Here is a 27,486-nt window from a genome sequence, read left to right on the forward strand (position 1 = left end):
GAAAACCACTGTGTTTAATTTTAAACGGTGGAGAAAATAAAGGAGAGAAATTGAACAGTGTCGAATGGAAGTTTAGGAATCACGAAATTCTAAAATTCCTTTTCCTTCTTTTAGAACTACCCCTTATCGACATGTTTTTTTTTTTAAGTATCTCCCTATCGCGATGACGTGAATGTTACGCTAACGTTAGATCGGTCACGTTAGCAGGGTGTGCATGCACACGGTTCACATTCACCGGCCTCTATATCTGTGTTTAAAATCAAAATTCCTTGCCAGGTTAATAAGGGAGGTTCATCAGATAACGCTTGTCCAGCGAGCAACGTGCTTATTTTTAAAATGTATCCCTTAATTACGGCGAAGATTTGGAAAGATTAAGCCCGCTTCGTTTCAAACTATTTAATCACTATTAATTATTATTCAATCTCTAATCCATCTTACGTGTCGAACGATAACACGGCTCTCTGTATTCAAATTTTCTTTTCTAATTTTATTTACCTATTAAATCTCTCCTCTCCTATTAAAAGTCTTAAGCGATAAGTCTTATCAATGAATTAGAAATCGAGAATTGGAGCGTAACTTCGACTGTACAATTCAATTCGCGAAACCTTACGTACGGTCGTCTACGGTAAATCGAATTATTTGTAAATCTTCATTACATTTTCCTTCCGCTACATTTGCTTTTGCATCGGGAAACCTATACCAGTGAATCTGTCTGGGCATCATGGAAATGAATAGAAAATTCAAACGTTAATTATCAAAGTTTTTCTGATACGTTGTAAATGAAGAAAATTCACCTAGAAGATTCTGGATGAAACTGAAAATTGTATAATCAGCAGCAGACGTTTCTACTTCACTGACCTACTTGGCTGATGCTAGACTACTTAACCCTTTGACGACCGTCTTCGTGTAAAAACACTCGTCCCACGAGTGTCGTCGACGTCGCGGAGCTATGCGACTATTTCTGTGTCAATTTTCGTTTCATAAGACTTCTGGCAACTCGGCCGATCTTGGTACTCGTGTATTGTCATTCTACGCAGAACTGAATTAAGATTTCTAGGGCCTTGAGGCTATGAAACCTTCGAGAATCTTCTTTAGTTGATAAGCTTGGTTGAAAAATTGAAATTCATAAAAAGAAAAAAATTAATTCGATATTTTTTTAATTGGCTTAGGAGGGGGTCCTTGGATATGAAAGGCTTAGAAGAAGGTTTTTGGATATGAAAGGCTTAGAAAGAGGGCTCTTGGATATGAAAGGCTTAGAAAAGGGTGCCTTTAGATATGGAAAGCTTAGAAAATTTGGAAAGTAGGGCCCAGGGCCATACCCCCTTAAACCTCCCCTTAAATCGCCCCTTAATCCGGCGCTGATTTTAGAGGAACTTAGAATTTTCATTCCATAAATAATAATAAAAAAAAGGTCATGATCATTTTCAATTTTCACGGTAAATCAACAACGCGGAAATTAATGTTCCTCTTATATAAATGCTTGAATCATTGTAGCAAAAAAAGGAGATATAATGTTCTTACGTTCTTTCTTTTTCCTCCGTCTCCGAGCGTTCCTCTTATCAAAGAAAACCAGGAAAACTCGACGAAACAGCCTCGACGAATCTGCAAATAATATAATAATTTGTAAAGACGTCTGGGATACACTTTTCCTTAATGAACGTCATTTTTATTTCACGGGTGTTTGTGACAAAAAACTATGAATATCTCGTTGTACGAAAGCAACAAACGATTTTTGCCCGCCGCGGAATCGGCATCGTCTGACCACTACACCTGAACACGATACTTTGTTCGTCCAACAAAAGTAAAAGGAACATGTTTGTACAACAAGGAATAATATAAACACATTACACGTTCCTTGTTCTCTGCTTTTTGTAATAATAATACAGTGGACCCCAATGTAATGCAATAAATTATACAAAGTGTTTCAAAAAATGGGACCAAAATGAAAAGAAGAGTCATTGGACAAAAGTAAATTAAATATATCAAGTGAAACATATAAAAAAAAAATTATCTAATTTATACCAAGCTTTACATAGGGGTTCACTGTAATTAATATTCCTCTAAGTCGACGAAAAGAAAAAGAAAGAAATTTTTATTGTGGACGTAGAAACCAATAATTTAACGATACGCTGCTCGAAGACAAAGGTGCGTCTACTAATAATATTTAAATAATTATTTATTGAATATCATAGGTAATATGAATTAGCAAAGATCATACCCACAGCGGTTTTTTCGTTTAAATAAAGAACAATAACTGTTCGTAAACACTGATCATATATACCTGCACATGTTCTGTGTGTATCCTCTCCACATAAGCTTCACCCACACATTCTCTCTATCTCTCGTTTCCGTTCTTCAGCTTAAATTTTCTTCAACGAAGTCATTCTCTCCCAGTCGTTCCGTCGGCCACATTCTCGCTCTCTCACTCTCAGCATTGGCTTAATTAATTGTCTTAATTAACACTTTTTATACGGTACTTAGAGAGCTGGCGCATTCGTGTACGTACACTCACACGCATTTTGTATCACGCCTATACATTGTGTGTTACAGGATATTGCAAAGTTAAAACGATCAGGAATTACACTATTTAATAGTGAAATATTGAAAGATTATCGTTTAAATAAATTAAGATCTATTTGTGGCTTTGCCATTGCCAATTATAACTTAATTAATTTCATTTAGAATAGAAGACTGATTGCTCAACTTTGAAACACCCTGTATGTACAGGCTGTATCGAGCATCATGTTTCAAACGAAAAAAAGGGCTGATTCCTAGTGTAAAAATAAGTAAAAAATGTAGAATAAAATTTCTTCCTAGAGAGCTTAATTTTTTAGAAAATTAATTTGGAAAATTTCATTCTGAAGAATCTAATATTTTTGTTACATTGTTACTAATTTTTCATTTCTATTTCAAAGAATAATTTACAAAATTAAGGATCACTAATTATACAATTATAAGATCAATTTCCTCGAAAACGAATGATGATAAGAAAATAATTTATTCTACGTAATCGACTTGTTCCTCCATCAAGAATCATCTTCCTCTCGTTCGTACCATGATTCCCCGATATATCCTGTATAATTTAATATGAACGACAGCTGCAGCTGCGTCTCACGCCCGTCTGCACCTAGAAATTACCATTTATAATTACGTGATTGTATCTAACAAGCAATGAACTTTCCACGATTACCACGAGCCGCTGTCTCGTGGTTTCACTTACGATTAGGAAGTATCCTGAAACCAAAGGGGGTCCTCTACACGGTTCGTTAAGCTGCTAGTTAAATTAAAACGTGCGTACAAATCGTATCGGTGGCATTTGTACCCGCAAGAATTCAAGTTTTCATCGACGACGTTACACGTGGTCTCCTAGCGAACCACGAAGAGTGCACTTCTTCGTATATACCTTTGAGAAAATTATACATCATTCTATAAATTAACCCCTAACTGCTCCCACATAATCAAGCATAAATTGCCAATTACATGTATCGATAATCTAAATATCCTATCACCTTTTTGTTCGATCGTTTAAATAATATTTACAACGGTTAAATATATACAGTTTGAAGGATCGTTAAAAGGGAATTTGCACGAGATGTCCACCTTACAGGTGTTCTTTTACAAAGTAACTAAGCTCGTGCAAGGAACGTGTCCATTTTGGTTCCATACACCTTCACTTTAATGAAGGTATCAAATTAGCTATTATATTCAGAACAATTATAATTATAGCATGCATTCAATTGCTTTAACGAAGAGGAGAACGATGATATACAAAGAATGCACTCGGTGGTTCTCTTTCGATTCATAAAATAAGAAGGAAAAAAACCACCCTTTCAGGGATTTCATAGTTGCCATACAGTCCTTATTTCATAGAAATCTTAAATAAATCTCGGTAAGGCAGTGCCAGCTCGGTGGTACATGTACGGTGGAGGAGGCGGTCCGGAGTAGTGCCTCTGATGTGGATGAGGAAGCGAAGACCTATGGGAACCCATGGTACCGCTCGACGGTGAAACATGCTGCAGAAGATGGGACGTTCCATCGCCCAGGTCTAACTCTAACTCTTGTTCCTCTATCAATTGCAAAGCCCCGAACGAAGCTGTCGCCATCGCCACATCCGGCATCACGCCTGACAATTGTCCATCGCTACATGAATTATTTTCTTGTTGCTGAAACATGAAGTGACGTTGCGTTTTATTTAAAATTATACAATAAACAAATGGTCTATGGTGAACGAGTTTCCAATCGAGCGTCGGTGTTAATTCCTGATGAAATTAAAATAATTGTAGCTGCTGATGTGAAACAAGCCTGTGCATCGATATCTGCACCTATTGCAAACGTATGGTGTGCTCGTGCAATAATTTGCATCGAATCACTGATCAATTCTATCTGATTACAAAGTAGGTCAATAGAATTGAGATTAGTTGACTGAGGGGTGAATCAAGTGTGTTCTCTGCTCTCTGATTTAGAACATCGGTTGAACATGTCAGAAATTAAATTTATAAAGATAGAAAATGATTTGAATTACTCTCAATGATAAATTAGCGATGGAATTTTTCAGGGTTCTCCTACCTCAGCGAGAAGCCTACAGCTTTCACCCTCGGTCACTATGGCCGGAAGCTCGTGTCTGTGGGCACAGGACGAGGCTGGCCGGGGGAATGTCATGTTTCTTCCGTAACACAACGGCGGAACTGTCCTCGTGTTCATCCCGATCCCTGGTGAATCCATGTCCTCGATATCGGTCAGCCTTTCGTTCTGATCTTTCATACTGTACGCCGCAGTGTTCTGCGAAAATACGCGGAATGATATCTATGGTTAGACATAAGATTCGTGACATAAAAGTGTCGTAAAATTTCACTTGTGCCATATCGATTTAAAGCTTAAGGTCCAAAGAAAATAACCACATAAAGCTTTTGTTGATATTTTTAATACGAAGTGACTGATCGTGGATCAAAGTAAAATTGATGTATTCGAAAGAGGAATTTTGACACATACGAAGTCTAATATAAATTCATGACATAAAAGTGTCGTAGAATCCCACTTATGTCATATCAATTTAAAGCTTAAAATCTAAGGAAAATAATCACATAAAGCTTTCGTTAATATTTTTAATACAAAGTGGCTGGTCGTCGATTAAAGCTGACAATGGATCAAAGTGAAATTAATGTATTGTTCGAAAAAACGATTTCGACATATACAAAGTCTAATATAAATTCATGACATAAAAGTGTCGTAAAATCCCACTTATGCCGTATCAATTTAAAGCTTAAAATCTAAGGAAAATAATTACATAAAGCTTTCGTTAATATTTTTAATACAAAGTGGCTGATTGTCGATTAAAGCTGACAATGGATCAAACATAAATCTAACATAAATTCATGACATAAAAGTGTTGTAAAATCCCACTTGTGCCATATCAATTTAGAGCTCAAAGTCTAAGGAAAATAATTACACATATGGCAATAATTATACTATTACCGACACTGTGCTATTAGTATTTTTCTGCAATCTCTTCTCGAATTCTCATTTAACTGTTCTAATACTAGACATTAACAAATACTTGCACAATCGCAAGTCGTCCCGAAATACTCATCCATTCCCAGAATGGAACACTGTTGTATAACAAGGCGTTCGTTGATTCTAAACAGATACAACGCGCGTCTGTAAACTTTTCTCGCTTATTTTTCAACCTAATTCCTCTTTACTTTCTCACGTTACGAAACGCTCTATATAATTGAAAAAGTAATTAAACGCAATCACTCGGTGAATCACGGTAAACAATAATCTTAAACAGAATTCGAGACACAGTTCCCCAGAAATCCGCTAAATCAACTTTCAACTGCAACAAGAATCTATCGCCTAATTGAAACACGACTTTCACGTCCGTTACTCAAACTCCGACCGCACGATTGCAAGCAAATCGATGAAACTGCAACAGCGAGGAGAATTAAGGTCCAAACCCGTTTAGATCAAATGCAAGTTTAATTCCAATAGAAACGCTTAACAAACTTTGCGAGTAGAACCCTCGAAACAGGGCTGGGATAGTAAACGCCTACCTGATTTAATCGTCAAAATCTACTGGTATTTACTAGTATTAACTCTTCGACGATAGTTAGAAAATCAATGGCTCAGAGAGAAATATAATAAATTCCTGTACTGTAGAATTTATTGATAACCAATATTACAATATAATAATAGATGAAAAGCTCAACTCTCGGATGGCGGACCATGGAGAGAGCCCCAATTTTAATTCATTTCTATTCCTTTAAAAATCATTCTTCCAATAAATCAAACCCTTTCGTTGAAAAATTATATGTTTAACTTTGAATTAATATTTCTTTACGCGTATTTATTGAAGAGTTGAATTTAAAATAATTAATTTTTCGACATGACGCTTTATCACCGTTTCGCTCCGACAGAAATGCCTCTCTTACCGTGAATCTACGGGTAAGTGTAATAAATTCCTGTACTGTAGAATTTATTGATAACCAATATTACAATATAATAATAAATGAAAAGCTGAACCATCAGATGGCGGACCATGGAGAGAGCTCCAATTTTAATTCATTTCTATTCCTTTAAAAATCATTCTTCCAATAAATCAAACCCTTTCGTTGAAAAATGATATGTTTAACTTTGAATTAATATTTCTTTGCGCGTTTTTATTGAAGAGTTGAATTAAAAATAATGAATTTTTCGACAGGGCGCTTTATCACCGTTTCGCTCCGACAGAAATGCATCTCCCACCGTAAATCTACGGGTAAGTAGCTTCCTCTAACGCGTATTATTTCACGCTAATTCGTATCGAAGTTAAAAGATGGGGATAACATGAATGAGCGACGAAAAGAGGGAGAAATAGGGGTCAAAGTCAAACGGTAACGAAGCTCGGCTCAGTTGTCATTGCTTCGTTGTGCCAACCAGCTGCATTCGTCGTCGATCGGCCACGTTCGACCGCTATTTCCGATTATTCGACGCTGCAGCAGCAACAGGTATATCTCGATAACGATTCTAACACCGTCGGCTTTTAATAATAACGCCGCGAAAGTCCAATATCCGTGCCAGAGTTCTCGTGAATCCGCGAATTTCGTGAACTGGGTCGCGTTTGATTGGATACCATTTCGGTGATTCTTCGTAGCTGCCAGAGGAATATTAATGAATTTCCGCTGATCGAAATGGTAGAGAATTTTTGATCAGCTTCGAAATGGAAACTTTAATCATCTCTTCGAAAAGGAAACTTTAAATTGAAGATTCTCGGAAGCTCGAATCTTTTCAGGGATACTTTGACACTTTTTAATTATTCATTTTTTCTATCTTCCACACCTATCGTCAAAGCTTCGAGAGGCTCTACAGATTTTTCTTGCCATTTTTCAAGCAAGTTTTCATTCAATTTTATAGTCGACAATCCCCGATAAAAGATTCTAAACGAATTGAAATAAAATTTTGGAGGGTTTATTTTTTCAAATGAAACCTCTCAAGTGTTCCACCAAAAATTCTATCGAACGGTTTCAATATTATTCGAAGCTTTCAAAGTTTTATAGATCCTGAAATAAACGCGATCGCGGGCGTGATCTGTGTTAGCCAGTTGTGTGACCGGGATCGTGTAATTGCGAAATTGACCAGCAACAGGAACAGGTAACCGATCGATTGGAAAACTACCGGGCAATGATATCGAAAAGATTTCCTGCATTTTTGTTGATGATAAAGCGACATCTCGGCTGAACCTCTGACACCTCGACGCGTCAGCTGTTTAACATGCATAAGTTAATTAACGACGCTGTAATGCTTACTGTTTACCGAGACACTGCTCCGAGCGATAAAGAGAGGATAATCTTTTGTTGGATCAAATCTTATCCATAGAATCATGAGAAAAAGTCGTCTAATATTTAAGAAGCAGTAAAACTATATAAAAGAAGATTGAAGGTGTTATAAATTGTAATTAGAATCTAATTAACATTTTAATTAATTAATCGTCACCTTTTCTATAAATTCAGATACTGAATCTAAAATTGATTAGGCAAAAGCAAATGATAAAAATCGAAACGTTTCTTGAATTAAAAAAAAGAGAAGGTACAACGTCCTCAATTCATTAAAACGTTATCGAAAGGAAAAGAAAAACAGCTGACTCGTATCAGAAAAACGACGAGTCAGATTAGACGGTATAATGCGTTCGCGACTCAATTATTCAGTAATAAAATCGCGTATCGATACTGGAACTGGTATAAGTAAAAAGTTGGCGAGTAAAGAGTGAAACGTTTGCTTTTCATGAAAAGTTATTTCCCATGGAAAGCAAGCAACCAGGCGAAATGTCAAGTCGTCTAAAGTAAATAAACTCGATCGTCTGGATTCGTTTAGGACTCCGAAATTGAGTTTCGTTTCCAGTAGATACAACGTTCCAATATCCAGCGAATCGATGGGCGGAAACGGTACGACGGAAAACTTTCAATCCTTCCGCGACCTTTTTCTTTTCCGAATCTTTTTAAATTTATCATCAAAGTTTCGAGGAGTTGGGAGGCAACGAAGTTGCTGGACGAGACGAGCGAAGGATTTCGTGTCGAACGAACACGAATCAAGGAACATCGATCGGATTAATGAAAATAAAAGGAAATAGATCCTACGTAACGGACTCTTAGGTTCCCGACACTTTCTCTCGATCAAATGTTCTTCGTAATCGGGCAATTGGAACGGAAAGGAAGTCAGTGAGTCAGTTCTTTTTGTTTTTTTTTTTTACCTTCGAGCAAAGAGTTGCATAGAACGGTGTTGTTTCTTCTATTATTCTTTTAAAGTGCCATTTCGTCACGATCGTTCCTCGGCTATTGTGTTTTTAATATGTCGACTGTGTCGCTGTGAAAATGACCGTGCGCGGCGCGATGGTAATTGCAATTATTCAGAATACAATTGTCTTAATTTTCAATTTAATCATGCTGACCGATGTCTCAAATTGGCAACATTTAACGCGTTAATGCGTTTAATACGGTAGAAATGGAAGTAAGTGGTGGACTAGAAAATGGCGATAGAGGGGAGGCAGAAATTCTCAGTTTTATCTTAATTTTGACGATATTGACGCTAGAATTACAGGATACACGCTTATTTTTAAGTTGAAAATAATGTAAAGAATGAAACATAATTCATTCTTTATCTTGACAATAGCCAAAATACATTCCAACAAAAGTACCTCGATAAAATTTATAATTTAAAATAAGAAACTTTTTGACTGGCTTGGTAATTCTAGTGTTAATATTAAAGGCAATTTAAATCGAAAAATAATTTTTGATTATTAAATAAATAAATATCAATTCAAATTTTCACTTCAATTCACAGACCTATAGGTGGTTCCTTTTGATATATTGTCATTTTCTCAGGGGATGCCCATGGGGAGGGGTGAAAACCCAGGACCATTACCGAGTTTCATTTTTCCTAAGAAAACTTAATTTCATCTCGAATTTAGTCATTCGCTATGAAATATTATTTTTAATTTGATCGTCCAAAATAAAATAAAGTTGAGAATGTTCAATTGACTTTGGGGTAAATTTTCACACCCTGAAACGACACTGAAATATTTCATTATTTTTATCCTGAATCGTTCTATAAATCCTCAAAATTTTATTCAAATGGTATATCTTAGTGCACAAGGATCGAAGGATCTATTTCCACCCGACCTCCCAAAGTACTTATTGTTTTCCTTTTTTCGACATAACCGATAGAGACAAATTACGCGCGATTAGAGTTTTCCGGCCTGTGTGCGACAGTTATCGCATTACGTTAGATTTCTTGATGTGCCTCGCAAACTATAAATAGAGTCCGCTTCTAGCAGCCTTAGAGTATCGTCCAAACGACGGCTTGTTTAACAGTGTTTTTACAACGCTTCTCGCGACTGCATTTCGCTCCTCGATCCCCGTGGAATCGTGCAAGGAATTCAGGACATACAGTTTGAGAATCCTGAGGAGGGCTGACTTTTAATGCGATTTTGATTTTGAAGGTATTTCTGATAAGCAGACCTACCCTGGTGGAATTAATTCTGGACACTTTGAATAAAAATATTCTTTATTTTATATTTCTGCAGAAAATGTTTATTCTGCTATGCTAAATTGATACCGTAATATTTTTATTGTAATCTATAATGTTTGTACTTAATATTTTCATACGATTTGGTTTGTAACTGTTTGAAAATTTTTATTTAAAAAAATCTAAACTGTGTTGTTGTTTTTGTTTTTGCGCCTGGCAATACGATGTGAAATAGCCAATCACAGGACGAAAGGATATCCAAGGAAATATTAATTTTTTTCTACCCCTTTGATGTACTGAAATTGTAATTTTTGTTATAATCTTTTAGTGTAATCTTTTTATATAAGTGACGTCCTAAAATTAGAAAACAATGATTAGAATATAAAATATAAATGATTGTATATTAAATAATTTGAATAAATGCGAAATTTAAAAGTGTCCAGAAGTAATTCCACTAGTGTACGTGTTTCGTTTCAAAAGCTTGTTTTAGTGATAACAAATCATTTGAGAACAGGAAGAGGTTCATAATTAACCCTAGAAAGACTAAAGAGGGGTGTCGAATCCACTAATTAAAAACTATTGAAAATATATCATTTTTTTCATCTAAAAACTTTTCAAAAAATTATAAAGTTTTACTTGTGTCTTCAAGATTACTACTGGAGGAGTGATTTTGGCTTATGATATTATTAAAACAATGAAAGCATTAGAAATGAATTGAAACTCGCTCGCTCTGGAATTAACCCCTAACTGTTAAGATGAGGTCTATCACACTCTAATTATTTTTTTTTTTTAACCCTGAATAGTGGAGCTACAAACTTAAAAATATGTATAAAGTTAAATATATTCTGTATATTAAAAGAATAATTTTTAAAGGAACAGTGTTCAATTTAGAAAATGAAAATAATATGAAATAGAAAATTATATTAAAATTGACTAATTTTTGAGGGAATATTTAATTAAAAAATGAATAATCCAATGGTTTTGTAACAGGATTAAATCTCGTTCAAATTAGAAAATGAGGAAATAATAATCATCAGCTCTGAATTTCACTTTTTTTTCCCTTCTAATGGCTTGTATAATATCAAACAATGGGTTCTCTTAATGAAAGACAGATTGATCGTTGTTCGTGATAAACGATGAATTGAAATGCCAGTCGGCATATAAATATTAATGAGGGAAATGTAATTAAACCAATAGGTAGTTGATGTATTTGATTTCGATTATTGCCTGTCACACATAATGTGATAAAAGTCAAGGCTGAAAATCGTATCGTATTTTCGTCCGACAATAAACAACATTACAAGGTATATATGCAAAGAATGATGATATCGATGAATTCGTACATTTTTCTGCATTATCACGTTCCTTTTGACTCGTCATCAAGATTAAAGATTCCATCTGAAACCGTTTCCTGTCATTAGAAACAATTTTTCCATTTATGTTCGACCGGTATCTGACGAGCGCCATCAAAATTTCTCGCATCCTCTTACGAAACGAGATTCCATCTAATTTTTTTTTCTCTTTCAAAATACGTACGAATATTTTTCACTGTTAATCTCTTATAAAGAACCAAGACTTTCCAACAGCTCCGAGACTATCAGTGTAATCAAAACTTTCGAAATCGTAATTTTCGTTGCGAGTGATTATGGTCGCAATTACACGCGTTACGCAAGAAGAATTTCACGGTACAATAGAGTCGTCTTGACGTAGATCAAACGTTTCCCAGTAATTTACATATTCGGATGTGCCGGGGTCTCCTCCTACTCGCGTGCGAAAACGCCGTTCACAGAATCACCACCGCGGAAGTCGTTCAAGAGATAATATCGCCGTTGTAAATAATTTGTCGCGAGCACGTTGCATTCAAAAACACCGCTCGTGCGACTTCCTACAGCGTTTATCTCTCTTTCAGCGATCTTTGACCACGAATTCGGTGGAACGAAATGAAAGATGAATATGCAAAGAAAAATTCTTATGCCGAAAGGTTTGAAGTTCCTTTTAGAATCGGGTCTCTCTCCATGGTCCGCCATCCGCGGATTGATAATTTCTATTATAAATAAACATAGAAACCAGTAGGTACGTGAAGCAAATATTAATTTATAATTCTAAAATTGTAATAAAGATTCCAGGTATCTTTTTAAGACAATTAAATAAGAAATTTGTGATAACGAAGGAGCGTAATAAAAAGTTGCGAAACTTGGGTATTAACGGGTTAATCACAGTGAGTATATCAAGTAGCAGCTTCTTTCATTAAACAAATGAATTTTCTAAACACAGATACTGATAGACGGTGAACACGCGTTTGTTTTTGCCTCGGTAAACTGTTTAATTAACAGCTTAACGGGTACGCGATAACATCGGATTTGTTTGCCCGCTCCGAATTATGCATGCGCAAATATTGAAGTTGTTAACATTCCTGCGGTTAACGATCAATTTATTAATATCCACCGTAATGAAACTGGTAATAACGCTAAGAAAATTGTTGAACGTTTCGATGATTTTCTATTTGAAACCGATAAAAAAATTTCATTTGCAATTAAGAATCTATATTACTGCGATTATAAAATCAATAACTCGTTTCACTTCATAGAACTCCTCGATGACATGCGATCGACAGTTGAATAGATAATCAAATGCATCGAACACTATTAAAATCGTCCTCGACGCGTTAGTTTCTTATCAACTTCGCATCAAAACCTTTCGAACATGATGACGGAAAAATGTTAATTCTTGGGTACTTTACGTTGCAAATAAAAAAAGATAATTTACAATACGTTACAATCGTCTAAATTTTAATATTTGAGGGAATGCAAAAATTCCAAATCGACCAGGTGTAAAAAAATTATTAATTTTGCTATCAAGAAAAATACTATAGAAATTCAATGTAATAGTACTCATAGATTTTCGCGAATATCTCGCAAATTAATCGAGTCCTACATAGAGCTTAGAGAAAAAAGTTGCTTAAAATGACGAATTTTACAACATATTTAAAAATCATCGAAATCGAAGGGAGAGTAGCTTTCCTACAAGTTCAAAACCTCTCAATCAGAGCCGCCCCTGGGCCTAGGCAGACTAGGCGGCCACCTAGGACCCCCATAAGACGATTTTACGTCTATGAATGCATGATGTTTACTTGAATATTAATCTAAATTAATTATACAAGCTCTAACGTTAATTTTATCAATTTTATTTGAGGTACTCTTTTATGTCCTATATCTGAAGGGGCCCTTTTTCGGAACCCCCGAAATCTCAGGGCTGACCCTGCTTTCAACCTTCATCGAAACGGATGAATATACAAAGGTTTGTCAATATTTCAGGCGTAACGACGAATTACCACAAATCGATGCATCGATGCATTTCCGTTTGTCGTGCGGCAACCTACTTATGTCGTCGGGAATTATAAACGATTCGCTTAAACCAACACGCCACGAAGCACGTGTTTATTATGGTAATTCGATGATGCAATTTTTTTGAAAATTACTATCACGCAGCCAGCGCACGCAGTACGATTTTATCCGACATGATCGGACAACTCGAACTACGATGCAGCCGATTTGCATTCCGGAGACAATGAGCGAGCGTTAATTAGATTCCTTGAAACGATTTCGAGCCAGAGTACGAAACAAGCGAAAACACTAAAATGCAGTACGATGGACCGATAGTGCAGCCTGTAATCGGTGTAATTGCGAATGATATGGATGTTAAAAAAAAAAAAGAAAAACAAAAAATGAGCACTTACGATAAGTGTTATCGCTGTTGCCCGGCTGGCTTTAAACGTCTGCGAAGGCATTTTATGTTCATATCTTCGATACGTAGCTCTATATCGACAGTTTGCCTCTATATAAATTATATGAATTTAGATCGTTAGCTAAAACGACTTGTGAACAGTGATTCAAGCTCTGGTGCGTAAATATCATCGACGAATAATCTTCCTTAGGGTGAGTTATTCAAAAAGAGTTTCGACAGATTTTTCCGATTATTTTAGCTAATTTCATTGCGAAATTTGAAAGAAATTTTGGAAAATATTTTTTTCATATATTAATAGTGGAATTTGAGAATAAACAATTGATAAATTTAATATTTTTATCGAATTAAAAAAGTGTTAGATTTTGTCATTTCTAAGTACTCAACTAAAGTTAGGTGTATAATTTGTAAATTAAAGTTTCATATATTAAAAGAATAATTTAAAAAATGATACTAAATTAAATAAAAATTGGAGCTCTCTCCATGGTCCGCCACCCGAGAGTTAATAAGAATATTCCTAATTAAGTAAAGAAATTCAAGCATCACTCACACATGAGTAACTTGATAGTCACTGCGTTAACACATAGAGAACGACGGTGTCACATAAGAATTGAAATTATGCAATTCCTGAACGCAATTACGTCGCAAATAATGGGCAGAAGATATGACTAATGAAACGTGTAACATTGTATATAAATAGTTTTCTAACACCGATGATTTTATGCAGACGTGTGATATGGCAAAGATAACCCTAGGATTCCACGAGCAACCTCTATTTACAAACACGATTCTAACAGTCTGAGTAAAATTTATTACAAGTTCTAAGAGAAAACAGCAAGTAATTTCATTACCTTTACGTAAGACTCTGACGAGATCCTTCGAAGAAACAAGAATCTTCTCTAAGAGGGGGCCTTTATTTCTTTTATAATTATAATTAAATAGACAGTTGTTTCACTGTCAAAATATAAGAAGGAAAAATAATTTAGAATAACAGCAAAAATATTTTTCCAGGCAAACGATAATGTCACCGTCGATAGAACCGTTCCCAGTTGAAAACTTTAACGAACTTCTGGCTCAGAGTCTGGGCAAGGACATACAAGTGAAGCAGATAGAATGGAGGCCTCTAACCGCTCCAGGGGAGAACTTTGGAAGCTTAATGTTGGCCATCAACGTCACCCTGACTCGTCTCAACAAAACGGACACTCTGCATCTAGTTGGCAAACTGCCGCCCACATCCGCCTATCTGTTGGACCTGTTTAACAGTCCTGTAACATTCAAGAAGGAGCTTCGATTCTACAGCGCAATGGCTAAAGAGTTCACGAAACTTCAATTAGAAAGCGGTATCAACGAGAAGGACATAAACGATCTGGCACCGAAATACTTTGGTGGTAGAATGGGTCTGAAAGATCCTGAAGCGTTCGATCAACAGGCAGCTATCATCTTAGAAAATCTCAAGTACAATGGATACGACACAGAGGATAGAATCCATGGACTGGATAAAATTCACACAGAGTTTGCTCTTGAAGGATTGGCCAGGTTGCACGCCCTCACGATAGCCCTGAAGATCAAGAAACCTCAATTGTTTCAGAGAATGGCAGCTGAAGTGTTGACCGACGTGCTGAACGAGACAACCGAGAAGTGTGTGATCGATATGATCAGAAAAGCTCAGGCGGACGTCAACGACATAGCAGAATTAAAGCCATACTTGGAACGTGTGAATAAAACCATAGAGTATGGTATTCAAATGAACAAAGACATGGGCCAACCCGAAGAACCATGGGCCACCTTGGTGCACAATGATTTCTGGGTGAACAACATGATGTTCAGACACGATCAACGCGGTGAACTGATCGACATGAAGATCGTAGACTTCCAATTGTGCGTGTACGATTACGGGGTGAACGACCTGATCTTCTTCCTGATATCCAGCGCGAAGAAGGACATCCTGGATAACAAGCTGAACGACATGATTGATTTCTATTATTCCTGTTTCGTCAGATGTTTGAAGACACTGAAAGTGGAGACAGACAGTTTCGCCAAGCAGAAATTCGACGAGATTGTGAACCGTTGTGCCACCCTCAAGTTTAATCAATGCATGATGATGGCCCAAGTGATTCAGGCCCCTCGAGGATCCACGCCGGAGATCAAGGAGACGAAGGGTGATGATATATTCCTGAATCGAGTCGGCGATGATGTTTACAAACAGAAATTGGCGCACAACGTGCAGATCTTCGATAAGATGGGCTGGTTAGTCAAATAATTATGACGAGTGTAGATATTTTTATACGAGGGCGAAAAGTACAAAAACGATAGAAGACAATTTTAGAAGGAATGATGATTTAGAATGAATTATATATTGAATAGAATTGTTGCTAGTTAAGGATTTGCATCAGCTGTTTATTTTAAAAATGATGTAAATCTAACTTTTCTTGTACAGAGATATCATTTGTCCTTCGATTCTTTCAAAAATATCGATAAGATAAATAATTTAATCAAGTATACAAGATTATTCATTCTAAATGGATTTACAACATTTTCAAAATGAAACAGCTTAACAGCTTACTCTTAAGGAACCACCAAATACGTAATATTAATAATGTTCACGCTTCATTAATGAAGCTTCAATAATTAGATAGATTTTTGTAACAAAAGATTATTATACCTCTACTTTGAAATGTTATACATTGCACAAAACTGTTTTTATGAAATAAAAAGTTTATTTTATTATTGAAAAAAATTAATTCTGCTCAATAATTGTTTGAATTCTCTTTGTGGTCACACGAAATGGAGATGTTGCAAAGAGTATCTTGTCTCGTGTTGCTTCGACGGATATCATGCAACCCGATAATGACAAGTATTTTATGTAACGCGACATTGAGACGCACTTTAAACTACATTTTCATTCTCGATTAATTGAGTGTACTGTTTCGAGACAATAAGCAGTCAATTACCGCGGTTCAGACTTCTAAATAACACGAAAACATTGAACAGTCCATAGTCATTGCAATACGGAAGCTGTATTTCAACCGCTCTACATGTTAAACCCTCCATTGATGTAATGGAAAAGTTTTAATAACGTTTGAAGAAAATTTCTAGATAATACTATCAACTGAGCTGATAAAGTATTAAGTATGTTACTTACTGCACTCGCTGCTAAATTATTATTATCACATAATAGCACACAAGTACCAAAAATACAAAATAATAACGAGTCAGTGGAAAACAGTTTAAAAATAATAATTGTGGAAACGGCTACTCATTAACGCGAAGGTTAAAAATATGAAAAAATAAAGATTGCACTTACCTCCAGGAGATCAGCCACAGTGTCAGGTAAGTTGAACTCCCTGACAACGCGTAGTCGCACCTGCCTGTTGATTTCATGACGCGACGAGAGTGGTAAACTGATGGCCCTCTGACAACTGGGCGACTGCCTTAATTTCTGTTCTCGTTTCAACATAGCTGCCAAGGTTGCTGAATCTGGAACTTAAATGGAACGCATACCAAACGACCGAATTTTTTGAGAGACCTTCAAGTCTCTTTGGAAACGCGATGAAATAACGAAGCGGTCTGAATTAAATTACCTGGAAACGCTGCGGCGAGAACGTCAACACCCGCTGTACCCATTGGTCTTGGTTTCTCGTCAACCATGTACAAGGCATCGGGAATATCCGCCACGTATCGCGGCCTTCGTAATCTTACTAAATCTGCTTCTTGGACCATTTGTTCCTCGACTAAAGACTGCAAACCGAGTAGCGTTTAGAGAATAATGAAACGATGAAACGTTTCTTCGATACGTACCTTTATTTCTTCGTAATAAGGCATGAATAGGCGCGGCCTGACAAAAAATCCATTTTTCTTTCCACCCCTTATCCAAGCATTCATGCGTAAATTCTCCCTTTCATCCCCTATCATATGACTCGGTGGAGTTGAAACTAATCCCCTTCTAATAGCCTAAATAATTTATAAAAGCTCGATTGAATTCCTCGTAACAAGTATTTTGAATAAATTCAAATGATATATGATCCTAGTTTCCGTACCTGTGCCAAGGCTTCGCTATTAGGCGGTAGTATATGATCCATTCTGACAAGCGGTAAAAGTTCACTAAGTATCTCTCGCAGTTCTATATCACTTAAATCCCTTTTCTTCAGTCCCTTTCTCGTAACCGAATGTACAGTATGACTGAGCAAATTTGGTTCCCGATCCTCCATGCGACGCACCAATTCTTGTTCCCCCCACTTGAGTACCGCCTGCAGTATTTCAAGTTCGCTAGCTTGCAAGAAGTGGCTTTGCAAAACGTTCGCTAAATGTGCGTGATCCAGTTGATGAAGAATGGAAGAAGAGGCGACCGGTTGAAATTCCTCCCTCAAATAATGCAACGCTTGCCTGTGTACCCAGGCAGAACCGTGAGGTTGACTGCCCCATCTGAAAGAAAATTAATCACAGGATAATTAAAGAAATAATTCATCGAAATCTATTCGTAGGATCGTTGAAGATTTACTTTAAAACAGCCGGAAGCGATTCCAATGTAAGGTATTCTAAAATAAGATCTTCACAACCCTGTGATAATATATCTAGCTCCAAAAATCGGCCGATTTGGTACAATTCCATTGCTTCCTCTAAGGGACTTGGTCGAACCCGTCCGGTATGTGTAAGGGCTTGAACCTGGGAACAGATGTATAGGAAATAGTCTATTTAAAAAGAAACAAATTTTTCTTTAATACTGAATCTTCGTCGATTAAAGAGGTCCTATTATCGCACACTTTAGAGACAGCGAATTAGAAGGAAATGATATAATTACCTCTCCAAGACTACCAGCGCTGTTCCCGCAACCATTACCTCTCATTATTAACGATAAATCAACGGTATCTAAATACACTGCATGTAATAATACTCTGGCGTATCGTTTGGGTATTACACTCTCGTCCAAAACTATTCTAGTAGGTATATGAAGCGCCCTTTCTGTGTGATCTTCCCCCGATCTAGTCCGTCTTTGTATTAAGTTCCTGAAGAACGGAGATCTCGCAGAAAGTATCGCTTTATGACATGGCAGTTCTAACTTTGGCCGGAATCCGTATTCTGAACTTCCACTATCTGGTCTCTGGTAATCACTGTCCGACGTGAACACTAATGCGGCGTCCGCGTAATCACCGGTGTCGAGCAAGTATCTGAGATCGTGTTCCAAAGGGTTCGGCGTGCCGAATTCCTCTCCCAGTCGTCGCAACAGATTCGCCTCCAGAGCAGCATCGTGCGGACAAATATCACCAGTGTAGAGATAGCGCAGCAGAGCCGAAAACATTTGTACTTCGAGATTCGGTGTTCTCAGTTCCAGGCATATCCTAGCACCATACCCTACGATCAAAGACATCCTTTCAGTCTACGCTGTGTCCCAATTCACAGTGACCCACGTATATTTGTTTCTAATAAAGTAAATAACAATGTACAAAAAAACATAAGTGAGTCACTGTATACAAACAGGCTTGTTTATTTTTTAAACTGAAACCTGTTTTAAGTTTACATTTATGTAGTTATTGCTCTATTATCTGACCTCATTAATACTATTATAATCCGTTACTTTGCCCTGCAAACTACTTCCCTCATTTTAATAATAAAATTTGATATGAAATCAATTTTTGTGATCTCGAAATAAATTATTAAAATAAGCTATTAAAATTAATTCCAATGTGCCCTATTCCTTAACCATGCCCAATGCAGCTCGACTTGAATGATTCAATGAGAATCGGTCAATCCTACTCGGCTAAGATTATTGGCATAACTAAAATCAATTTACTACACCAATGTAAACCCAACTCCAGAGTATACAGAAGACAAAATGTACCCGGACATCCAGCTAGCAAGTCCCTGAAGTATGGACAACGCGCGGACAAAAGAGCCCTATGAACGGGGAAGCAGGCTCCTCGGTAGACGAGATCCACGTCGGAACAATGTTTGTAATCGTACAGCTTCGACAAATCTTGTTTGTACGTGGCAGCCGGTGGTCTGGCTAATTCGGCTTGGACATGGAGATCCTTTAACGCGGCCAACGCCTCGTATTCTTCCAAGAGAGCGGTCGCTTCCAAGTGGCTCCAGGTTGATACCAGATCTCGGATAATCCTACCATGGTCGCAAGCCTTCGAAGAACGACGCCTTCGAATGAATTTCTTCCTCAATGTCGCGAACCCCGTCATTTTCTTCTTCTTTTCCCTGTAAAAATTCCAACAGGCTATTCAGCATCGGGTTCGACTTTATCAATTTCATGATCTAAAGATCAAAGACACGTTAAGACTCTGATACGTTTAATGAAAGTGTATCATTTAGAGATCTAGGGGATAGAAGAGACGACGAGTACACAAGATAAAGTCTGACGGTAAATATTGAAATACCTGATAGCAATGCCATGTTGATCAGGAGGATTACCGGAGGATGAGAGTCTAGCTGCTTGGACCGAATCTCCACCTACATTGGTGATGCTTGACGATGCAGAAGCACCCATTCTATGTATCATGTACGAAGCATCTCCGCGCCGTCTTTTAACGAACCAGCAATCCCTTTTATCGGAATTATCTGCCTCCTTTGGTCGTCTACGTTGCAATACACACGGTGTCAAAATTCGGAATACATTCATTGCTCACCCAGACGACACAGCCTGTAATCATCGTGCATCAATTATATAAAACGAATCCAATTTAATCGGTCTGTAAAACGCGTTAAACAACGTTCGATAATTTTTCAACGATTAAACTGAATTCGATTGTACAATTTTATCGGGATATTATTTTACACAAACGAATATAACGAACGAAAAACTGAACGTCCAAATTGGGGGACCAAAAGAGCCAAAACGAACAATCCTCGAGGGGATAATTAAATAACTCGCATGCAATTCGATTCTATATTCGCCAGGATGGAAGAAGAAAATTTATTTGGCGAAAATTAAACAGTTTACCACGAGTGTACTACTTTAACGAGCTATTTTCGCGCCTCTACGTTTCGTGGGTTTAAACACCCACCGTTTCGTTGAACGGTATTTTTCTGCGCAAAGTGTTTCGCAAACGGCGAAAATGATTTTTACGTAAAAATAAACGAAAGTTACCGATCGCATCTGAAACTTTCACTTTAGCCAACGTACGATATTTACCTAGAAAGTGTACTGCATTGATTCTGAAGCGCCTTTTAAACGGATACGTTTCAATTGTTGAAACTTTTTTCACCCATTTCCAACGATATTATCGAGGCTTGAAAGGAAGAAATTTTATCAAATTGATCACATGTTCATTAAATTATTATTAATGATCTTATATGGACTACGTCAGGCTGCTCCAACTAATGATTTCTTTACAGAGCTCTTCGATTCTCTGATCTAAGCGGAAGCTATAAATAAGCACTAATTTCTATTTAAGAAAAAAAAAAAGAGTTCTTGCAGACGAGTGTAGCTAAACAAACGCTTTTGCGTGATTCAACAGCAGAAAAATGATAACAGTGATTTATGTCTGACCTGCTCTGAAAGATTTTTTTATCACTGAAAGTCGCAAGCGTAATAGTGGAACTTTAAGGCACGATGTGTTCAAGGAAAACTGACTATAATAAAGAAATATAAAGGTTGAAGGTTTTATTACAGGAACATTATCAATGTACGCTTAAAATAATCTATTACACGCAGACATCTTCATAGAAATAACAGAAGCGATACTAGCAAACATAATTCTAAGGACAAAAATAATACAGAATAACAAAATTATTTTAAAACAATCATAAATCAAATAATAATCAGCAGATATGAATATACTGAACATATGATGCATAGATATATATATATATATGTATAGTATTCTTCAGATATATTTGCACCAGAAAATGAAACACTCATAAGAAGCACAACCAAATTTAATTGCACAACAACACTATTCGCAAAATCCACTAAAAATCACTAATCCTACAAGGGAAAAGAAATAAAGAGCACAGCATCCAGCAACTCCATTACAAAACAGCTCGGACAACTGACAGCAACACATCAATAGGTCAATAGTAGTCAGCTGAGCTATGATTGCGATCGCGTTACGTAGTTAACACTGCGTGTGACGTATGCCTGGCGAAGTTCAATCACCTTCGCGATTACGCGGGGAAGGAATAGAGAAAAATAAATGAAAACAAACGAGACGTGTATCTAATAACGAGCGTGCAGGTACGTGTACGATAAAACCGAGATGCATGATCGACGAGCGAGCCGCGGTTTGATACCGAGGCATCGAGATGATCCAGGATGCGCAATCTGTTTCGTTACCTGGATATCTCGGCTACACACGTTCCGTCCATTATTTCCATTCTCTCCGGACATCCTTCGATTCAAACTGGCACGAGTAATCATCACAAAGCGCGACGGCCATGTTTATACTCGTCAGCTTTAGTCTGCATGTAAATAAAACTTGGTCACGGCACTATGCGTACGATCCGTAACCCCTTTACCTCCATATCGTCGAAACTTGCGAAAGGAAAAAAAAGCTCTACGACGAACAACTGTTCAGCCACGTTAAGTAAATAGAGCCGTGCAAACGACGATGCATAATTGCGGTCGCAGCGAACCGTCTGGTCGTAGGAAAACAAACCCCGACGGTGGTAGACATACTAACTGCCAACGGATCGAAGATAAATGAAACGAAAATAACGGGAAACGTTAAAAATAGCGTGTGAAATAGTTCGTTTATATTTCGCGAAGGTTTCACAGATAAGAGTATCAATTAAAGGGATATAAACAGCGACGAAATTTTTCTATAACACGACAAGATTTATATGTTATATAGATTTCGGTCTGATCATGCGCGAATACACACAATTCAAGAATTCATGTAACCAATCTCGTACTAGTTTCGAATGATAAAGAGGTTAGGTTTACTGATCGCTGATAGAAATGAGAAAAATTTCTTCGATGTTGCTGAACAATGACGAGTTCTTTTTTGTTTAAACAAATTGCATGACCAAAACGATTGTTCGGAACTGTTATCCTGCGTTTCTATGGAACTAATAAATTCTTTGCCCTAAAGGTGGAGCCACAATGAAGACGCTCGAGGCGTCATCTGCATACGAGAAACATCGCGTTGGAACTAAATCTGTTTGGAACTTGGTAAGAATGGATTGGTAAAGCTGGTAGTACACAGGTCGGGATTCAATCGTGTATGATCGTATATTAAAAAACGGGAGGGAAAGTGAGAGGTACGCGTGTTGAGCTGTTCAACTTCGACAAGAGTATTGAATAGAATTTCGATTTTCGATTGTACAGATCCGTGGAGAGAGTACTACCGATTTGTAAGATGCAGTGAGTTTCAAATTATTTCTCGTTGAATCATCATAAATGCGCGTAAAGTGAACGATGTTTTTCTCTCTGTCAAGTAGCTGTCACTTTCAATTTTGCAACAATCGTATATTCGACAATAGAATTACTTTTACGTGCACGTATTTATCGATTCGACAAACGTAATCTCCAACTTGCGATCCACAAATACATGCTCACTCGCGCGCATCGTATACGTTTTGTTTGCACACACTTTTGTTTTCGTTTTCGTTGTGTCGCGTGATGTCACATACACGTACAGCTGTTAAAGCGTATTGTGGCGGATTTGGCGCGCTCGATTATTTTACAACTTGCCGTCCTTCTAAATGTATTTCAAGTTTGCCAAACCTTGAAACCTGCATAAATATGAATTAATCCCAGAACGAGAAAATGATCTATATACTCTAAGATTGACGCGATCTGAAAGTATTGAATCAATCCTGACGCAATATCGCTATATATTGATCCAATATAGAAAACGATGTTAATAACAATATAAAATAATTATTTATAAATTTTTTAATTGATAATTATTGATTCTAGATAATCTAAATGCGCTACTGTTTTCTTTCTAAAGTGATTCCTAAAATATTAATTTTTTAAGTTAAAAAAAAAATTTTGCAATCTGCAATACGTGTAATTTATAATATTTGAATATGATGTAATGCTATTGCAAAACACGCGATTAATGAACTAGATTTCATTCAGAATTGTTGGCTACAATAGCAGAAAAATATTGCTACTTTTAATAGTCTGAGCTTTCAAAATAGCTTTTGTTTATATGCATTATAATTCATATATTATTAGTTGCTCTGATTGCTTGAAACAATTATCGATACTTCTAACTGTTTGCAGATATGGAGTCTTTCTTCGAATTGTTTGATCCAAATAATGGTAAGAACACGAGAAAGGAATCTTGGAATGACTCAGAAAATGAAGGGAATGGGATATCTGATTGTGAAAATTCGAGCATCGAGGATGATCAGGAAGAAAGACTACCACCGGAACCTGAAGAGGGCAACATTGAATATAAGCTAAAGTTGATCAACCCGTCCAGTCAGAAATTTGAACATCTTGTAACGCAAATGAAATGGAGACTTAGGGAGGGTCATGGGGAAGCTATTTACCAAATTGGTAATTAAACAAATTTCCCTAAATCATTGTAGATGTATTCCAGTGATGTTAATAGAAACTTGATCTGTTCTCAGGTGTAGAGGACAATGGAAAGTTAACAGGCTTAACAAGGGAAGATATGAAAGCATCTCTAAAAACCCTAAACGATATGGCAGCTAGATTAGGTGCTACCACAAGTATATTGCGTGAAAGGCTTGCCAATTCTAAAAATAAAGACATGTCCACGCACGGTAATAGCAAAGAAGAAAGGCGGGTAGCCGAGGTCTTAGTGAGAAAGTTAAGAAAAGGAGACAGGGAGGATCAGGATAGTATAATTGATTTAAGGCTCGCTGTCACTGGTGCGCAGGATGCTGGAAAGTCAACTCTCTTAGGTGAGAGGATTAGCAGAGGACATTTAAGGTAGAGAAATATACTTAGAGTTTACTCTGCTATACCCATTGTTTGTCCATTTCATACGATTCCAAGTAAAACACGAATTTTAATGCATCCACGATTCTACGCAGGTGTATTAACCCAGGGTGAATTAGATAACGGTAGAGGAAGAGCGAGACTCAACATGTTGCGGCACCTGCATGAGATAAAAACGGGTCGTACGTCATCGATATCGCACGAAATTATTGGCTTTGATAACGACGGACACGTATTGAACTATGCGGAAATGGCAACTGCCGAAGAGATATGCGAGCACGCCTCGAAAGTAGTCACGTTTATAGATCTAGCTGGGCATAGGAAATATTTGAGGACAACTGTACTCGGACTCACAGGTATAAGAATCAGAATTATCTGAACAGATTAAAAAATTTGCCGACCCTTCGAGATTGATATACAACTCCATCCTTTAGGATATTCACCTCATCACGTGATGCTAGTCGTAGCACCCCCCATGAACGAGGCGTCACAGGAACATATGGCTCTGTGCCTCACACTGGGACTTCCATTCTTCGTAGTTGTAAACAAAATCGACCTTGGCTTTTATAGTATTCCAGAAACAATAAATCAATTAGAGAATGCTATTAACGCGCAGGGATATTCTAAGCAACTGGTGACGTACAATAATAGTCAAATGACGTGGGATTACGAGTCGAATATAGTACCAGTCTTTAACGTCAGCTGTGTTACCGGGGAGGGTTTAGAAAATCTGACAAACTTCATCAAGAATTTATCACCGCATGATGTGAATTCTATAGAGTCAGATTCCGAATCCTGTTTATTTCAAATTGATGAAACATTCAGGTATATACGCACAAAATAATCAATTAATCTTCTTTAGGTATTTTATAAATACAACGTGCTTTGTTTTATAGGGTGGCAGGTTTGAACGAGCCCGTTTTAGGAGGATTACTCGTGAAAGGAGCAATCGCTCCTGGTACCCGACTGTTAGTCGGACCTCTACCAGATGGTGAATTTAGTCCAGTCAAAGTCGTCAGTCTGCATCGTAATAAGGCTCCATGTTGTTTAGTAAGAGCCTCACAGAGTGCTAGTTTAACCCTAGCACCACCGACGAACCGAAGTCCCCCCTTACCTCATCTTCGACCTGGGATGGTTTTAGTCTCTGTATGGGACCACCCACATGCAACACTTTTCTTCCAAGTGCGTCTCAATATTTTCACGTTCTTTTTGAAATACATTAACCCTTTCGCTGCCATGCGAATTTTTGAACTTACACCAATGAGCCACGATACAAATTTCATATTAAAAATTTTATAATGGCAAAGAACTGCGAAATATATTAAAATAACAGTACAATCTTGCCAATAGCACATTTTTCTTAGTGGTGGCCCCGTGACGCAGTTTATTAAATTCATGGTGGTCACCGGTGTCCACCATGGCCCAAATGAAAAGACAAGCGCCGGGTCCCATGGGACCACCGTGGCAGCGAAAGGGTTAACCATGAAACAAATCAGTAATTGATATTTTATTAACTTTCTTAGGCAACTGTGTTAATAGTGTATCACGCAACCGCAATATACTCTGGATTTCAAACAACTGTACACATAGGGAATGTGAGGCAGACGTGTATCATTAAAGGGATAATGGATGCTAAAGACAGAGGCTTGCAAACAAACGACACAGCATCCGTGCTGTTTAGGTTTGTTAATCATCCGGAATACCTGCACGTTGGTATGCGACTTCTGTTGCGAGAGGGTCGCACTAAGGGGATCGGTAAAATCACACAGATATTTCCTCTAATTGGTCAACAGAACAGTATGCAATAAACCTGATAAACTTTTGTGTGTAAAAAGTATTGCAAATTGTTTGCAAAGGAAAATTTACTTGTCGCGTGCCTAGTATAAGTATCTTTTGAAGACTTTATCTTTATAGAATACAAGAAAATAGTACTTTTTTTTTTACCAGGTCTTCGATAGATTTTATAGTTTTTTGAATGAAAAAACAAGATGGAGTTTTTTGTTGGTTTTCTGTACGTGTATATTATTTTAGTTTTCTGTACTTTTGCGACAAAGATTTTTTTACTTGGAAAAGCGAAGGGTTAGGCGACCTGGATAGTTTCATGTCTTTATTATTAGAGGATATATTTTGGGCTGTTAAGAATTGCAACCCAATAGACGAGGCAATACAAAACGAATGAAATACACAATAAATACTTCGGGTACGTGAAAGGCAAAGAGATTCTAAAGAGAGAATGGTCTAACGATCGTAAATCTCATTGACATTCATCACCGTACCTTCTATTATAGTCTTTATGACCATTTTATTTCGTATTACGAAATGAATGAACGTTTTAAATGGTTGATGTCATCATTTTGCGTATGACGCTATAATTAAAAAATTCATTGTGAGAACAATCATTATAATAATGTAATGTTTCTCTGTCAGATTTAAATAAATTTATCCTTGAGTTTCTGCTAATGTCGTTTGAAAAAGAGAAAGAAAAACATGAAAAAATGAAGAATATATTTAAAATCGATTAACACAAGATAAATATTTTCGTAGTTATTATTATCAAATAATAATGATGCCGAATGTAATATTATTTAGTTTGTAAGATTTTTCAGAGAGAAAACGAAAAGAAAAATCTATGTAAGACGGTTGTATTTGCGAACTACTTAGAATTATATCTCTTTCAATATCATCCAAAGATACATATCGCGTAAAACGTTTAACGTTCAGTTATGTAAATTATTATACAGCCGTCCTCGAGAGAAGAAAAAAAGGAATTTGATTTATTTATGTTAAATCTGGATTGTACCGATTCATTATAAACTGTAAAATACCTTGAATAAAACAGAACGAAAAGAAACATTCTCTTCTTTTTCTTAGTTATGCCTTTTCAT

General features: G+C 36.9%; 3 protein-coding genes across 9 annotated transcripts; 2 read left to right on the plus strand and 1 right to left on the minus strand.

Annotated features, from left to right (window-relative positions):
* Positions 1-2,880: 2,880 nt before the first annotated feature.
* On the minus strand, positions 2,881-23,511 carry LOC114880859 (BTB/POZ domain-containing protein 7). 3 transcript variants are annotated; one of them, XM_029197317.2, is made up of 13 exons: positions 23,170-23,511; positions 22,016-22,140; positions 20,873-20,969; positions 20,118-20,380; positions 19,574-19,938; positions 18,536-19,086; positions 18,236-18,399; positions 17,775-18,159; positions 17,536-17,688; positions 17,319-17,475; positions 17,042-17,220; positions 4,567-4,779; positions 2,881-4,163 (listed from the first exon to the last, which is right to left on the minus strand). In XM_029197317.2, exons 4-13 carry the CDS (start codon positions 20,357-20,359, stop codon positions 3,876-3,878), a joined length of 2,697 nt encoding a protein of 898 aa, XP_029053150.1. In that variant the 5' UTR covers positions 20,360-20,380; positions 20,873-20,969; positions 22,016-22,140; positions 23,170-23,511; the 3' UTR covers positions 2,881-3,875. The 3 variants fall into 3 exon arrangements, with proteins under 3 accessions (XP_029053150.1, XP_029053152.1, XP_029053148.1); XM_029197319.2 differs by lacking the exon at positions 23,170-23,511 and having other exon boundaries at positions 17,042-17,214; positions 22,016-22,720; XM_029197315.2 differs by lacking the exons at positions 20,873-20,969; positions 23,170-23,511 and having other exon boundaries at positions 22,016-22,718.
* Positions 6,884-16,474, plus strand: LOC114880863. Of its 3 annotated transcripts, none has more exons than XM_029197329.2 (2): positions 6,884-6,983; positions 14,749-16,474. In XM_029197329.2, the coding sequence occupies exon 2, from the start codon at positions 14,759-14,761 to the stop codon at positions 15,995-15,997; it is 1,239 nt and encodes a 412-aa protein (XP_029053162.2). In that variant the 5' UTR covers positions 6,884-6,983; positions 14,749-14,758; the 3' UTR covers positions 15,998-16,474. The 3 variants fall into 3 exon arrangements, with proteins under 3 accessions (XP_029053162.2, XP_029053163.2, XP_029053161.2); XM_029197330.2 differs by lacking the exon at positions 6,884-6,983 and adding an exon at positions 9,805-9,970; XM_029197328.2 differs by lacking the exon at positions 6,884-6,983 and adding an exon at positions 13,785-13,931.
* LOC114880862 (GTP-binding protein 2) lies at positions 22,771-27,443 on the plus strand. 3 transcript variants are annotated; one of them, XM_029197326.2, is made up of 7 exons: positions 22,771-22,852; positions 23,915-24,193; positions 24,268-24,564; positions 24,697-24,957; positions 25,036-25,426; positions 25,498-25,783; positions 26,125-27,443. In XM_029197326.2, the coding sequence occupies exons 2-7, from the start codon at positions 23,917-23,919 to the stop codon at positions 26,407-26,409; spliced, it is 1,797 nt and encodes a 598-aa protein (XP_029053159.2). In that variant the 5' UTR covers positions 22,771-22,852; positions 23,915-23,916; the 3' UTR covers positions 26,410-27,443. The 3 variants fall into 3 exon arrangements, with proteins under 3 accessions (XP_029053159.2, XP_029053158.2, XP_029053160.2); XM_029197325.2 differs by lacking the exon at positions 22,771-22,852 and adding an exon at positions 22,859-23,044; XM_029197327.2 differs by lacking the exon at positions 22,771-22,852 and adding an exon at positions 22,868-22,941.
* Positions 27,444-27,486: the final 43 nt, after the last annotated feature.

The sequence above is a fragment of the Osmia bicornis genome, chromosome 8, assembly GCF_907164935.1.
Source record: "Osmia bicornis bicornis chromosome 8, iOsmBic2.1, whole genome shotgun sequence".
Lineage (NCBI taxonomy): Eukaryota > Metazoa > Arthropoda > Insecta > Hymenoptera > Megachilidae > Osmia > Osmia bicornis.

What these genes read in the sequence shown, in the direction of transcription:
- LOC114880862 (XM_029197326.2), top strand. Translation starts at nt 23,917, where the DNA reads ATGGAGTCTTTCTTCGAATTGTTTGATCCAAATAATGGTAAGAACACG. An exon ending in GGAAGCTATTTACCAAATTG is followed by an intron (nt 24,194 to 24,267) that starts GTAATTAAACAA and finishes ATCTGTTCTCAG; the next exon opens with GTGTAGAGGACAATGGAAAG. An exon ending in TGGAAAGTCAACTCTCTTAG is followed by an intron (nt 24,565 to 24,696) that starts GTGAGAGGATTA and finishes GATTCTACGCAG; the next exon opens with GTGTATTAACCCAGGGTGAA.
- LOC114880859 (XM_029197317.2), bottom strand. Translation starts at nt 20,359, where the DNA reads ATGAATGTATTCCGAATTTTGACACCGTGTGTATTGCAACGTAGACGA. An exon ending in ATAGCGAAGCCTTGGCACAG is followed by an intron (nt 17,689 to 17,774) that starts GTACGGAAACTA and finishes TAAATTATTTAG; the next exon opens with GCTATTAGAAGGGGATTAGT. An exon ending in TCTCGCCGCAGCGTTTCCAG is followed by an intron (nt 17,221 to 17,318) that starts GTAATTTAATTC and finishes GTTCCATTTAAG; the next exon opens with TTCCAGATTCAGCAACCTTG.
- LOC114880863 (XM_029197329.2), top strand. Translation starts at nt 14,759, where the DNA reads ATGTCACCGTCGATAGAACCGTTCCCAGTTGAAAACTTTAACGAACTT.